The following is a 13,265-nucleotide window of genomic DNA, read 5'->3' on the forward strand; positions in this document are numbered from 1 at the left end:
CTGTCCGTCCTCTGCTGGGCAGGACGTGGTCCAGTACTGTCTGGACAAGGACATCAGGGAGGTGAATCGGCGGGACAACGCAGGCTACACGGCTCTTCATGAGGCGTCCTCACGAGGTTGGACTCAGATCGTCCAGATCCTCCTGAAACACGGAGCCGACGTAAACTGCAGCGCTCAGGATGGAACGAGGTGGGCTTATGAAGTAACTAGTTACATTTACTGGAGTAATTTTATTGCTTAATTTCTGGATTTTCTACCCACTGAATGATAAACAAACATGTTATAACCAAAAGTTCACCGGACACAGTTTTTGTTAAAGTGTCATCAGTTTTCTGTTGAACGCTGAAACGATTAATTGTGATGGATTGATTAATAGTCAACTAATTTAGTAATCGATTAATCATTAACTGGAGTATGTGGTCAAAAAATACCATTTGCTGAAAAGCATCTTATTCAGAGCAGCAAATGAGCCAAAACTGTTCATATTTTACATTTAAGATATAATCACCTTTGTGTTTAAATATGTTTTACCCAAACGTCTCAAGTTGGTTTTAAATTAAATTAAATTTAAAATTAATTACTAAATCAAATGACTAAATCCTTAATTAAAAAAAGATTATTTGGAAAAAAATTTATTTTGCCTGATTTTGTTATTTTGTAATTGTGATATTTATAGGAATTATTTCATTTTTGTCTTTAAATTTTCACATAACTTTATATTTTGGGCTGCCTGATTATGTATTTTTTAAATATTAAGTGATCGATGTTTTGATCAGTACCTCAGTACTTTAGTCGCCTTTTTACCAAATACTTCTTTACTCTTGAGTAATTTTTTGGACGACTACTTTTTACTTTTACCTGAGTGAAAATATGTTAAATTATTGCTACTCTGATGGTGATTTGTGGTCATGAATGTAGGAAGTATAATTAGCTTTACCAGATGAGCTCAGGGCAGGTTTTTGATTTGGTGTCATTTGTTACCTTGTAGATTTCCTGAAACCCACCTGTGTGTTTCTCCCTCTAGGCCACTTCATGATGCAGTAGCCAGTGACAACTTGCCAATAGTTTGGCTTCTGCTGAACCACGGAGCCGACCCGACGCTGGCGACTTATTCTGGCCACACGCCGGTCAAACTGGCGCACAGTCAGAGCATGAAGACCTTCCTCACAGGTACTGACGCTGTTTCTGCCAGAAGTCGACCCACAGCAGCAATATTTAACCAGAGAGCTGTTTACACGCTAGCAAGGATCTCATGAAGCCAACCGAAAGTAAACAAAACGTGAATAATTGATGATGTGTTTTCCAAGAGTGAAAGTGTCAACACATTAATAAACACGGTGCCCACTTCTCATTTGGCACGGCAAGGCAGATTAACATCTGCTGTTGGGTCCAGCGTCTCCTTCAGAGCAGGACAGTAACTGTTGTCAAACGCGCTGCTCGTCCTGCTGCTGGGCCTCTGCAGCCGCCCCGATGCCGAACATGACAAGCGGTGATTATAGTGACGAAGTAACCAATCAGGAACAGACGTGCCGACTTTATAAAAAGCAGAGATGACTCAGTTGTTTCTGTTTGTTTCTGGATCGCTAGCCTTATTCATCCAGGATTTACAGAAAAATATCTTCACAGCAACCATTAAAGATGAATAATTATACACACAGTTCAAAACAGGCCCGTCTACACGCTGTAAGAAGACATTTTTTTTCCTTCATCAGACTAAACTGTTACATGAAAACATATTCTTATTTGTGAAATCCCAAAAATATGAGAATATTGTTTTATAGCAGGTTTCTGAAACACTGTCAGCATTTTTATCAGGTCATCAGAAGCAACAGCTGATGCAGCGTTTTCAGGTCAGCATTCAGCTGCATCTCTTAAAATGTCTTTCTGTTTAATAATCTTAATCTGGTGCTCTGAGGATGCAGTGTGCACAAAATCCAGATTCTGTGTTTTTCACTGGTCAACCCAGATTTTTTTTGTTATATTTCAAATTTAAAATTCTGTTATGATCCAGAGGAAGACATGCTATATCTAATTGTGGCGGTGAATGTCGCAATAACGACATGATCAGGTGTCTAGGTGTCCTTAAATTTGTGTTTCAAAAATTTAAGGCCTTGAAATGTCTGATTTTAAAAAAAAACTAAGTTAGCTTTAAATCACAGGTCTTAAATTATGTCATGGCAGAACAATCTAATCTTGTATATTCTGTCATTTAAAAAACAAAAGAATTTGCAGGACTTTTCTGTCAGGCAAAATTTAGAGTTGCACTCAAACATCTTCATTCTGTTCTGTGATTTGAGGCAATTGAGGCTACTGCTAACTAGCTGCTAATATACCCTCGCTAGCTTGCTAGGTTTTTTGCATCTGTCATGGGTCAATTAAAATTTATAGCCAATTTGCTGGGCGACATTTGGCTTCTCCATTGGATCACTTCTGTTGCTAATCCGTATGATGCTAGCTGCATCTTGTGCAAAAACAAGTTTGGCCTCACAAAATATGAGATATTCTGCAGATTTCTGTTGGGATACGTGTCTTAAGTTTTATTCATAATGCCCTTAAGAAGGTCTTTAAAAGTCTTAAATTTGAGTTGGTGAAACCTGCAGAACTCCCCTCAGCTTCTTTCCATCTGTTGATGTTCAAACTGTCACTGAGTATTGATGCAGTATACTTTATTACTTTATTTTCAAGAGTATTGTTCTGACCTGGAAGGCCGCGGTGAAAAGGATTCCAGTTTACCCTGGGATTTCTACAGCAGCTCGCTGTTCGGTAAGAAACCTCTTCACAGATCTGGCTGCAAATGAAGCTCATGTTTATCATTTACAAAGTCAGTTAGAAAATTTTTATTATCTGTTCTTTCTTATATTGGGGATTTTATTTCAGGCTTTGAGGAAAGTCGACTGAAGTTTTCATACCAGGAAACATTCGGACTGGATAATAAATCCATAACAATGTATATCACAATAAACACACGATCAATATCAATAGTAAATCGATCTGATAGAATATTCTATATTTAGAATATTCACTGAACTCTGATCCAGAACTGCACAGCATTCTGGGAGATGTAGGCAGAAGAAAGGCTTTAGCTGCTCAACTAAAATAAAAAAAACAACAGCGTGGAGTGAAAAGTAAAATAAAGTAAAATATTCTACCAGAGTGGCAGTATTTCAGATAATTAAAATAAAAAAAGGAATCAATGATTATTGATATCAACTGATATGAAACTTTTTCAGCCCCAGGAGACAGAAATAACTTCACTAATAATATCAACATCCATCCATAATTTATGTCATATGCAGTAAAGTTTGAGCTGCTCCTCACCATTTTATCTGCACTTTGACAGATGTTGTTGCCCTGTAATCCAGTAATTCATTATTTAATTTTAACATAATGTTCTCCTTCTCTAATTTCTCGGTTTGTGTCCAGGCTGCTAATCCTCACATCTGCTTGTTTGTTTACTTGTAGACTAAACTTTTACAACAGCTTTTGGTCTTTAGGTTGCATGGTAAAATCATGATTATTTTTAAGACCCTCAAATCTAACTGGGTTTCGGTTTTTAATATAAAATTTGTGATTTTTTTTAGAGTGATTTGTTCTGTTGTATTTTCCCTCTGCATGTAGCTGTGAGGGTTTAGCATTTCCTTTTAATAAACACTGTGATTGGCTGAGGTCGGACCGACCACTAGGGGGCATCCAGACCTCGTGTTTTGCAGCCAGCTGGATATCGTCTCTATTTCCTGTGACCTCTGTTGACCCCGCTGTGCAGAAACGGACCAGGAGCCGTGCTGGGACTTCCTACTGTCTGAGGAGAACCAGGAGCCGGAGGAGGAGAACGGAGACGTGAAGCCGGAGAGGGACTCAGACAAAGACTGTCTCGTGTTTGAGTTCTCGTCTGAGCCGCTTTTACCCTGCTACCATGTTCAGGTTTCACTGACACAGGGGTGAGTTCAAAACGACGTTACCGAGACAAAGCAATGAAGAGAACTGAAAACCCGTGGAAGGTTTTTAATCTACATTCAGAGTCTGGATAATTTAAAAACATGTTTATTTCCAGCCTTTATTCCATAGTCTTGTTCCTCACAGTCCGTGGATGGGCAGCCTTCACAATGTTTAAATATCTGAAACAAATCAATCAATTCATTAATTAATCAATGACCTTTTGTACAGAACCACAGCAACACAAACCGCTTTACATATGAAGCAATGAAAACAACATAACAACCTGAAAAGAGACCAAATAAAAATAAAAATCACCTAGTAAGTCTGTTAAACTTACACCACAAAGGATAAGAGGAAGAACCGGGTCTACGTAGATCGGGTTCTTCAAAGGATGCAGACTGAATTCGGACTCGGCTAATGTCTGAAGAAACAACTTCTTCACTAAACAAAATGAATTCAAAGAATTAATAAACAGGTTTTGACAAACTTCACATCTACAACATTTTAAAATAAATCCTGTTACAGACACACGGTAGTAAAAATGGCTCTTGGCTGACGAGGCGTTTTTTCTTTTGTTCTTCCTCCCTGGCAGTTTCTGTAACTGGTTCCTGCTGACGGACGTCCTGAAGCGGCTGAAGATGTCGGCGCGGATCTTCCGGGCCCGTTACCCGCACTTTGAGGTCGTGAGTTTGTCCCAAGCCGAGCTCTGGAGGCAGGTCTCCGTCAGCCAGGTCGGCTTCCCCCGGAAACGCGGCGGCGGCGGTGATGATGAGGAGGAGGAGGAGGACGAAGAGGGCCCGGTGGAGCTGGTGTGCTGCGTGCCGGAGCTGCAGAGACTGCTGGGCTCGTCCGTTCACATCTTACCGGAGGAAGACGAGGAAGAGGAGGAGACGCCGCCGCCCACAGCCAAGTGTCGGAGCCGATAGCCCCCCCGTCCGCCCCGCGTTTCCATGGAGACAGCAGGAAGCCTCTCCGTCCGGCGGGACTGACCCCCGCGACAACCCTGACCCTTGACCTTTGACCTCACACACAGGAGTGGTCAATGCAGGAAAGCAGCTTTCAGGTTCTTATCTTTAGGTATATTTGAATACACAAGAAACTTTTTTACTGATCCGTGTGTACATGGTTGTGTAAATGTATATCAGGGTGAACATATTTGGTTACATAAATGAGTTGCCGTGGCGACGAGCCGGCTAATTTTTCCGGTCTTTCAGTTTAGCGTTTAGGAGACGACCCGAGACTTTTATTTTGAAGGACTCAAGGGAGAGAAGAAACCGTGGCACATAGTGAGACACATTTCCGCTTCGCTCCACTCGGTCACCATCATGGACAGACAGAACGTCATGAATTGAACGACATCATGAACAGACAGAACGTCATGAATTGAACGACATCATGAACAGACAGAACGTCATGAATTGAACGACATCATCGAACGACATCATCGAACGACATCATGAACCGCCACGTTGAGAGTTTGTTTACAGAACCAGGCAGACGTTCTCCATTCATCATGAACTTTTACAGAACCATGGAGGTCCAGAGACGCCCGCCCGACAGACTGCAGCCATGACCCGACCCGACCGGACCCGACCCAAACCCCCCACAGTGTTTCCAGATCCCAGAGTTCTTTGTGTTGGAGCTCCACTGTTTGTTGTGCTTAATTTAATAGTCATTAATATATTTGAACTGTTGTGTATCTGAGCAGCCGGTGTGTGAGGAGAGGCCCTCCATGGTTGGTGCTTCGTTCTGAAATGTTCTCACTAAGGATCCCTTTACTCTGAGATTACTCTCCCTCCTTCAGAACCAGTGTTTCAGAAACAGCTAAAGTACAGTTTTATTGTACTGGTGCTAAAAATAGAGTTTTGTGTTGACAATCAACGAAGTTTCTTTCTTTCTTTTCTTTCTTTCTTTTTTTTTGCTTTGACGTCACAAACTAATAAAAGATATTTAAGGTGTAAAGAAAAGTTTAGTTTAGCTGAGGGGAAATGGGACGCAGCTAGACTGAAGGAGGTCCTGGAAGAGGATTTTATTTGATTCTTTTTTAAGAAATCAAGCAGAATAAAGCATGATTGTGAATCATAGTTGGTCTCTGTTTTTGTTATTAGTGGGTTGTTCAACTTAGGGATACAGCTAATAATTATAGTGTTTTATCAATTTACTAACAATTAATTGAGTAATTTGATTAAAAATTAACAAATTTTGCAGATTTTTCATTTAACCGCTGAAGCTTATTTATATATTTAAAAAAATGAAATGAATGCAAAAGGTAAAATTCAATAATACAGCAACTGCAGCTAAAAAATAAATTTTATACCAGCATGTGAAAAGTTCAGCCCTTTCCGCTCAACTTGACAGAGAGGGCTGAAATTTTAATATACTATTATTTAAAGTATATTTAATGATACTTTTAACTATTATTACAAGTAAAAGTATAACAGGAATACACTGTACACATCTGTTTATTTCATTTTTTTATTAACTGGTTAATAATTGCATAGCAAAATAATAGATTTATTTTTTCCTTTACAGATTTGAATTATGTGAAACTAAAACTGCAACTTAATGAGATCTGGGTCAAAAATATATACCAAAAGTGATTTATTTGAGTGAAAATGCAAAATGTAGATATATTATTAATTACTGCTCTGAATACTTTGTTCTTTCAACAAATTGCCTACTTTAATGTCTAATCAATTACTAAGTTGACAATTAATCGATTCATCACGATTAATTGTTTCGCTCATGTTCAGATTGAAGCTGAAAACTTGTGACCGATGCGATCCACTAGAGGGCGCCACAGACAGCAGCTCAGTTCACTGAAGGCCTGAACAATCCTGTTTTATCGGTGTTACGTCACTGCTACACGCGGCTGCGCATCTGCAATAAAACCTCATTCTGGGATCACCTGATAAAACACATTAAATCTGAATTTTATGCCGGACAGCTGCAGTTCAGACACAAGGAAGAGACGAGATTTAACTCAGGGAAAAGTTAAAAAGGTTAAAATGTAACTGATTTAAGATTGTACAATGATGTCATCAGATGGAGAGAAAAAATAAAGTTGTGTATGAAGTCATTTTATTAAATATATACAAATAAATTATTTCAAAATAAATTAAGGCAGAAGAAAGTTTAATAATACTCAATTAAAAGTAATTATTACAAGTCAAAGTATCATGTTACTCATGTAAACTGCAATACTTCATAGTAACAATATTACTCAAATTTAGTATTGTTAAAAGTAAACGTATCTTAATATTGTGTAAAAGTAGTGATACTTCATAAAAATATTACTCAAGTAAAAGTAATTAAGTATTATTAAAAGTAAAGGTATCTTAATAATAAATTTACTCAAACAAAAGTAACAATACGTCATAATAGCAGTAAAAGTATAATGTAGCAAAACCACTGCAATTTTTTTCCAAAACGTTATTCGAGTACATGTAACTAAGTAAAAGTATCTAGTTACTACCTACTTTTAGTAAACAAACTTAAAACTCATATCAAAGCATTTAAATCGCATTAGAAGCAGGTTTGAGCTGGTTTTACTGGAGTTTCTCTGGTTTAAATGGGATGATTCATGCTCTGCCACCAGTATGTCCGCCATATGCGTCCCAGTGTGACCGGAGCGGGGCAGCAATGCCAGCCGCCGCCCCTGGCAGGGCCTCCGGGTCCAGATGGTCCCGCCTGCCGGGAGGTTACTGCAGTTCAGGCTGCGACCAGTTCGCCCTGTTCCGTTTGATCAGCTTTATTGACAACGGAAGATCAGATACTTTGGGGAAAACGCTGAGAAGTTCAGATTTAGCAGGTTTTTTCCTCTTTTTTTCTCTCATCATAACTCATCTGGTCTGTTCTCAGGCCAGGGTTCGGTTTCATGTCTCGGTCTCTGTAAATATGGGGCCGTCAAACATCCAGCCGGGACCCTGCAGGTCCTCCCCCTTCCCGCCAAGCCTCCGCCGAGCCTGGCCCCTGATTGGTCCGCACGGACAGGCAGCGGCCTCTGATTGGAGGAAAATGAGGGCAAGTCTGCTCAAGCCCACCGACAGACTGATATAAAACACCGAAGAATAGCAGGAAGGCTTAGTCCATATAAGGTAACATGATGGAAAATAACAACTTTCTCTCAATATTATTTGAATAAAAACTTTTGAAACCATCACGATAATATTTGGATTACTTTTCCCCATGATTATTCTTTTTGTTAGTTGCTTTTTATGGATTTTATGCTGACCACAATTATTTATTTTGATAATAAACAGGGTAAACATCATGACCAAAGAGTCCTACAGCCATTTTATTTGACCAGATTCCTTTTTATGAAGTAAAAAATACATTTGGTTAAAGCATTCTGCAGATTTAACTTTCACTTAATATATACAGTATATATATTTAAATGTTTCTTGAAACAGTCACCATGTTGTGACAGTACGTTATGAGACAGATAATCTATGAACAACGTCTGACTCCCTCTGCCTTCTCCTGCTGCTAACTAGAAACAACCAATCAGAGCCAGGAGGCGGGTCTTAGAGCTGATTCTTCTTCCTGTCAGCAGAGCTTGTCCTGAATGCTAATGCTAGTTAGCATGACCACCGATGACAGCGGACAACGGTAAGTTGTTTCTTTGCCGTTAGCACATTTAGCAGCGAGTACGTGAGATTAATTGACAGCACGTAGGCCCGCCTCCTTGCTCTGATTGGTTGTTTTTAACTGGGAGCGCAACATTTCCTCAGATGGCAATAACAGTAGTTAGGCAATTAGATGGAGATTGATGTTTCCACTAATTATTTTTCTCATACCGGTACAAGATAGTGACAATTTTACAAAATATGTTAAAAAATTTTTTTTTTAATTTAAGTTTTTTTAAAATAAAGTTTAAAAGCTTGATACATTTGTCACTAAAACGTTTGTGGCATAAATTTGCTCCAACTGATTCAGTCCTAATTTGCTGAATTTTTTGTCAAAAAGTTTGAGGTATTTTTTCGTTTTTTGACAAGAATTTTAGTTGTGTTTTTACATTTTTATTTTGTAAAAAAAAACTTGACGAGGCTCAAAAAATGTCAAATTTACTACATTCTTTATCACTTGCAAATACACCTGGCATGGTGCTGACACTATAAACCATTACTTGATATTTTACCTTTACAGAGGCACTAAAAGTTTGCATTTCACTCTGATAATAAGCTATTTTTGATTTATTTTATGAATTTTTCAGGCAGAAATTACTTCTAAAACTGTGTAAACTCATCACCTCTGTATGCCATTTTGCCTCATTTGCAACATAATTTTTGGTTAGAGTTTTCGTCACGCTCCAGCCAGACAGGCGAGACAAGCCGTTCTTTTTGCTGCTGAACTGAAAGTTATATCTGTTGCAATTCGTTTGCAACAAACCCAACAAAGCTGCTTTCTTAAATCTGCGAAAGTTCAGGGACATTTGAGGCTCTTTTGTGTATTTAAATGCAACATTCTTTTCAAAATCAGCAAAAGAGAGAAAGAGATCCAGGCTGGGAGCTTTAATTCAGCTGCTTTTCTTCTTGGTCTGGATTCTCGTGGGAGTTTTGAGGAAACGATCGAGCCGCAGGAGTTCACCGAGGACGCACGTTGTCTTTGTTAACGGCTCCTTGAGCGCGTTATGTAAGAGTCCTTTATGAAAGCAACAAAAAAGCGAGGCGGTGCACAGATTGAGGAAGTCCTGCCGACTTCTCCTGCATGTAAATTTAAAGCTGGAGGCTTCCTTTTCTCTCTGGTCTCACTGAAATCTCGACAAGTCTCGACTTGTTGCTTTTTCTGTTGAAATTAAATCTTTCAGTCTGAATTTTCCCTAAAAACCGATAAAGAACCTACAAGAGTGTTGTGAATACATAAAAAAAAACACATAATAATTGCAAAATTACATTGCAATTATGCACTACTGTTGTGCATAACTATTCAAATGTTAATTGCGCGACAATTATGCACAGTATATTATTTTGCAATTAAAATTTTTAACCCTCTATGGCATGACTTTTTATTTTTGTGGGGAAGAAATATTTTCCTGCATTCTTTGGGAGCTTGGTGGTCCCTAATTACATGTCAATCATAAAATCGGACTCTGACACCTCCTGGAACCAGATTTGGGTTTGTTGCCTCAGGGTAACATTGGTCTAGAACACCAAGATTGTCTACACTGATTATGAGAAATGAAATACAAATCAAACAAAAACTATATTCATAAAAGAACTATTTTTTGGACAAAAATATGTCAAAAATCATGCCCCCCAAAAAATAAAATAAAGGAGCAATGTGAGGTACAGCTATGTGGTTTGTTGCCTGAGGGCAACGCCATGCCATAGAGGGTTAAAGCAATGATTTAAAAAATGTTAAATCAAAGCTTTTTGGAAGCCATCTTGCCTGCTGTTGTATTTTATGTTTTGCAGAATAGATCAAAGTCAGCTGGACAGAATGGACAGACATTTTGAAGACTTCCCACCTTCATCCACATCTTCTTCCATTATGCCTCCTTGAACAGGTTAGGGTGTTTATATAAATTATACCAAACATGTTCATTCATAAATCATTCTTAGATAAAGAGATTTTAGTCTGATCAGTTCAGATTGAGCTGTTTCTCTGTCACTTTAAGTTCACATAAGCTGCTGCTGGCCACAACCTCACCTCGCCATTTACACTCACACATGAAAATGGCTGCAAATTGATCCATAATTATGCAACCACACATCTTTGAAAAGCAGACGTGGAGCCTCCTGCACAACCAACAAGAATGCAGCAGGTGGTTTCTGGATGGTAAGTCAACAACAAAACACTTGTCTTTTCCAGCAGCCATTGAACTGCGTACGCAGCGGTAAAACCAGCTGACCAAACAACCTGAAGCTTTGGTTGCTAGGTAACAGCGCAGTGCCCTTCCATTGTGATTTAACAGTCAGAAGATTTTTTAAATGGCTCATTTTCCAAAAACCAAAAATCCTTAACTTATTGCCAATAATGGCTGGGTGTTTTTTTTTAATAAAGTTTTTGTACCTCCATTTGTGTCTCTATACTTTTAAAAAACCCAAATGCTTAAAAAAACCTATACAGCCTTTTTGCTTTTTTTTTTTTTTTTTTACAATAAATTAATGGGGTTCTTTTATATCTGGAAAACGAGCTGTTTCAAAAACCTCCCAATTTTGAATTCACATTCGACGTACACTGCACTGTTACCTAGCAACCCCAGCCGAGCAAAATCCAGTTACCTAGCAACCCAAGCTGAGCTCCAGCAGGTTTGGGCAGCTGGTTTTACATCTGTATGCGCTGTATAATGGCTGCTGGAAAATATGAGTTTTTTTGTTGACTTACAATCTACAAACTACTTGCTGTATTGTTGTTGGTTATGCAGGAGGCTCCACTAATGCTTTTGAGTCTAACTCAGAATAAAAGATGTATAATTCTTATGTGTATAAAGTGTAAATGTTGAGTTGGGGGCGTGGCCAGCAGCAGCTTATTTGCATAAAAGTGACAGAAGTCTAAAGCAGCTCAGCCTGAAAGGAGCTCAAAGTAGTCAGAACTGACCAGACTAAAATCTCATTATCTAAGAATAATTTTGTTAAAAAATGTAATGAACATGTTTTGGTTTGCCCATAAACCATCCCAACCTGCTTTCAAGGAGGCATAGTGAGGTACAGTACCTTTAAATTTTGATTTATGAGGCGACAAAACGTGAAAAGGTTGGAGGGTTTAATAGTTTTCCAGCACACTGTGTGTCTGTTTCTGTCCCAGCAGCAGCGTTTGATATCTTTTGTTTGTGCCAACATGAGGACATCTAATAGGGTTAAATGCAGAGTCTCCCTGACTTCCAGGCTAAATTTAACATCAGAGGAAGACAGGAGCTCCATCATGCACTGACCTGCTGCAGACATGAGCTTCACCCTGCATGCGGCTCTCCGTCCAGGCGCTCTGCACGTGCCGCTACGTTGATATTATAAACACATCTGATGATGCTGGACAGACTCTGATTCTAAACTAGGAGATGTTTATCCTTCGCACATGAGCTGCAGCGGATTAACTGAGAACGTTGTTTATACAGACACCAACACTCAGACTTTGAGTACGCCATCATTTCTCAGTGTTTTCCTTTAAAAAGCAAAGCTTTCTTTCTTTCTTTTTTTTCTATTAGTAAATCCATAAAAAGCACCAAACATTAAAGAGTTTAACTTCATAAAATAACATTTAAACAATGATGTTCTACCAATTTTACTTAGTATGGAAAAACACAAAATCTTACCAAGTATTTTTGGTTTAGTTTCAAGTGCAAATATCTTGGTACATTTGAAATAAAATAAAATAAAACTAACTTACAAGTAACTTTTCAGTAAGAAATATGAGCTTATTTAAGGTCAGTAATTTCTTAATATTGATGAAAAAGCTCTAGTTCTGCTAGCAGATAATTTCACTAGTAACATAAGAAAAATGTTTTGTTTTAAGTGAAATAATCTGCCAGAGGAACTAGAACTTTTTCATTAATATTAAGGAATTATTGACTCAAAACAAGCTCCTATATTTAACTGAAAAGTGAATTATAAGTTTTGTCTTATTTCAGGTGAGCTAAGATGTTTTCACTAGAAACTGGACCATAAAACCTTGGTAAACATGTTTAGTGTTTTTGCAGTCTGCGATGTTTCAGGCTGTTTTTCTCCTGCAGTCGGTGGCGTCTGCCTTGCAGCTTCCAGCAGCTCCAGACCTTTAGTCCCAATTAGATGCAGCAGAGATGGACTGACTGAGACTCTCTTATCTCCCCGGATGGAGGCTCTGATTGTAATCACCACTTACCTGATAATTAGAGCAAACACCGGACCTTTGGTTCATCCTCCCACTTCTAAGGAACAAAAAAAAAAACATGTCTGTGTCTCTAACGCTTCAACCTGCAAAAGCAACTGTTTCTTTGTGGCTCAGAAGCTAAAAAGTTGCAAAAAACTCAAAGTTTATCAACTGTTTCAGAAACGTTTGGTCGATAAGGTTTCTGTACTTCTGACATCTGAGCTTCTTTTCTCCACAAGCTGCTGTGAAACTAATATCTGATACATGATTAATCTTAAAATCAGTTGGATAATAACTAGTTACATTTAAGTAAGTTTACTTTTAGGAGTACTTTTACTCCCCATTATAGCTTCATATTAAAAACTCTTAAAACGCATTTTTATTTGTTGGCTTTGACACTTTTGCTCTTACATCCATTTTAAAATATCAAAAATTTCTACATAAATTTACATTTTGTAAGAAGTGCTGCTCTTGCTTGAGTACAACTTTTGGATACTCTATCCTCCTCTGTGCAGCGCATATAGCGGTGAAACTAACTAACC

The 13,265-nt window shown here is 38.4% G+C and overlaps 1 protein-coding gene across 6 annotated transcripts in view; it reads left to right on the plus strand.

The window, feature by feature from the left end:
* Positions 1–6,020, plus strand: part of bcorl1 (BCL6 corepressor like 1) — a 29,283-nt gene extending 23,263 nt beyond the window's left edge. For all 6 annotated transcript variants that reach the window (XM_023328375.1, XM_023328373.1, XM_023328376.1 and 3 more), the window contains 5 exons: positions 23–189; positions 1,025–1,170; positions 2,686–2,763; positions 3,764–3,938; positions 4,529–6,020. In XM_023328375.1, the coding sequence (XP_023184143.1) occupies positions 23–189; positions 1,025–1,170; positions 2,686–2,763; positions 3,764–3,938; positions 4,529–4,862 (900 nt within the window). In that variant the 3' untranslated portion in view covers positions 4,863–6,020. The remainder of the gene's footprint in view (positions 1–22; positions 190–1,024; positions 1,171–2,685; positions 2,764–3,763; positions 3,939–4,528) is intronic.
* The last annotated feature ends 7,245 nt before the right edge of the window (positions 6,021–13,265 follow it).

Source organism: Xiphophorus maculatus, chromosome 23, assembly GCF_002775205.1.
Source record: "Xiphophorus maculatus strain JP 163 A chromosome 23, X_maculatus-5.0-male, whole genome shotgun sequence".
In the NCBI taxonomy this organism is placed as follows: Eukaryota; Metazoa; Chordata; class Actinopteri; order Cyprinodontiformes; family Poeciliidae; genus Xiphophorus; species Xiphophorus maculatus.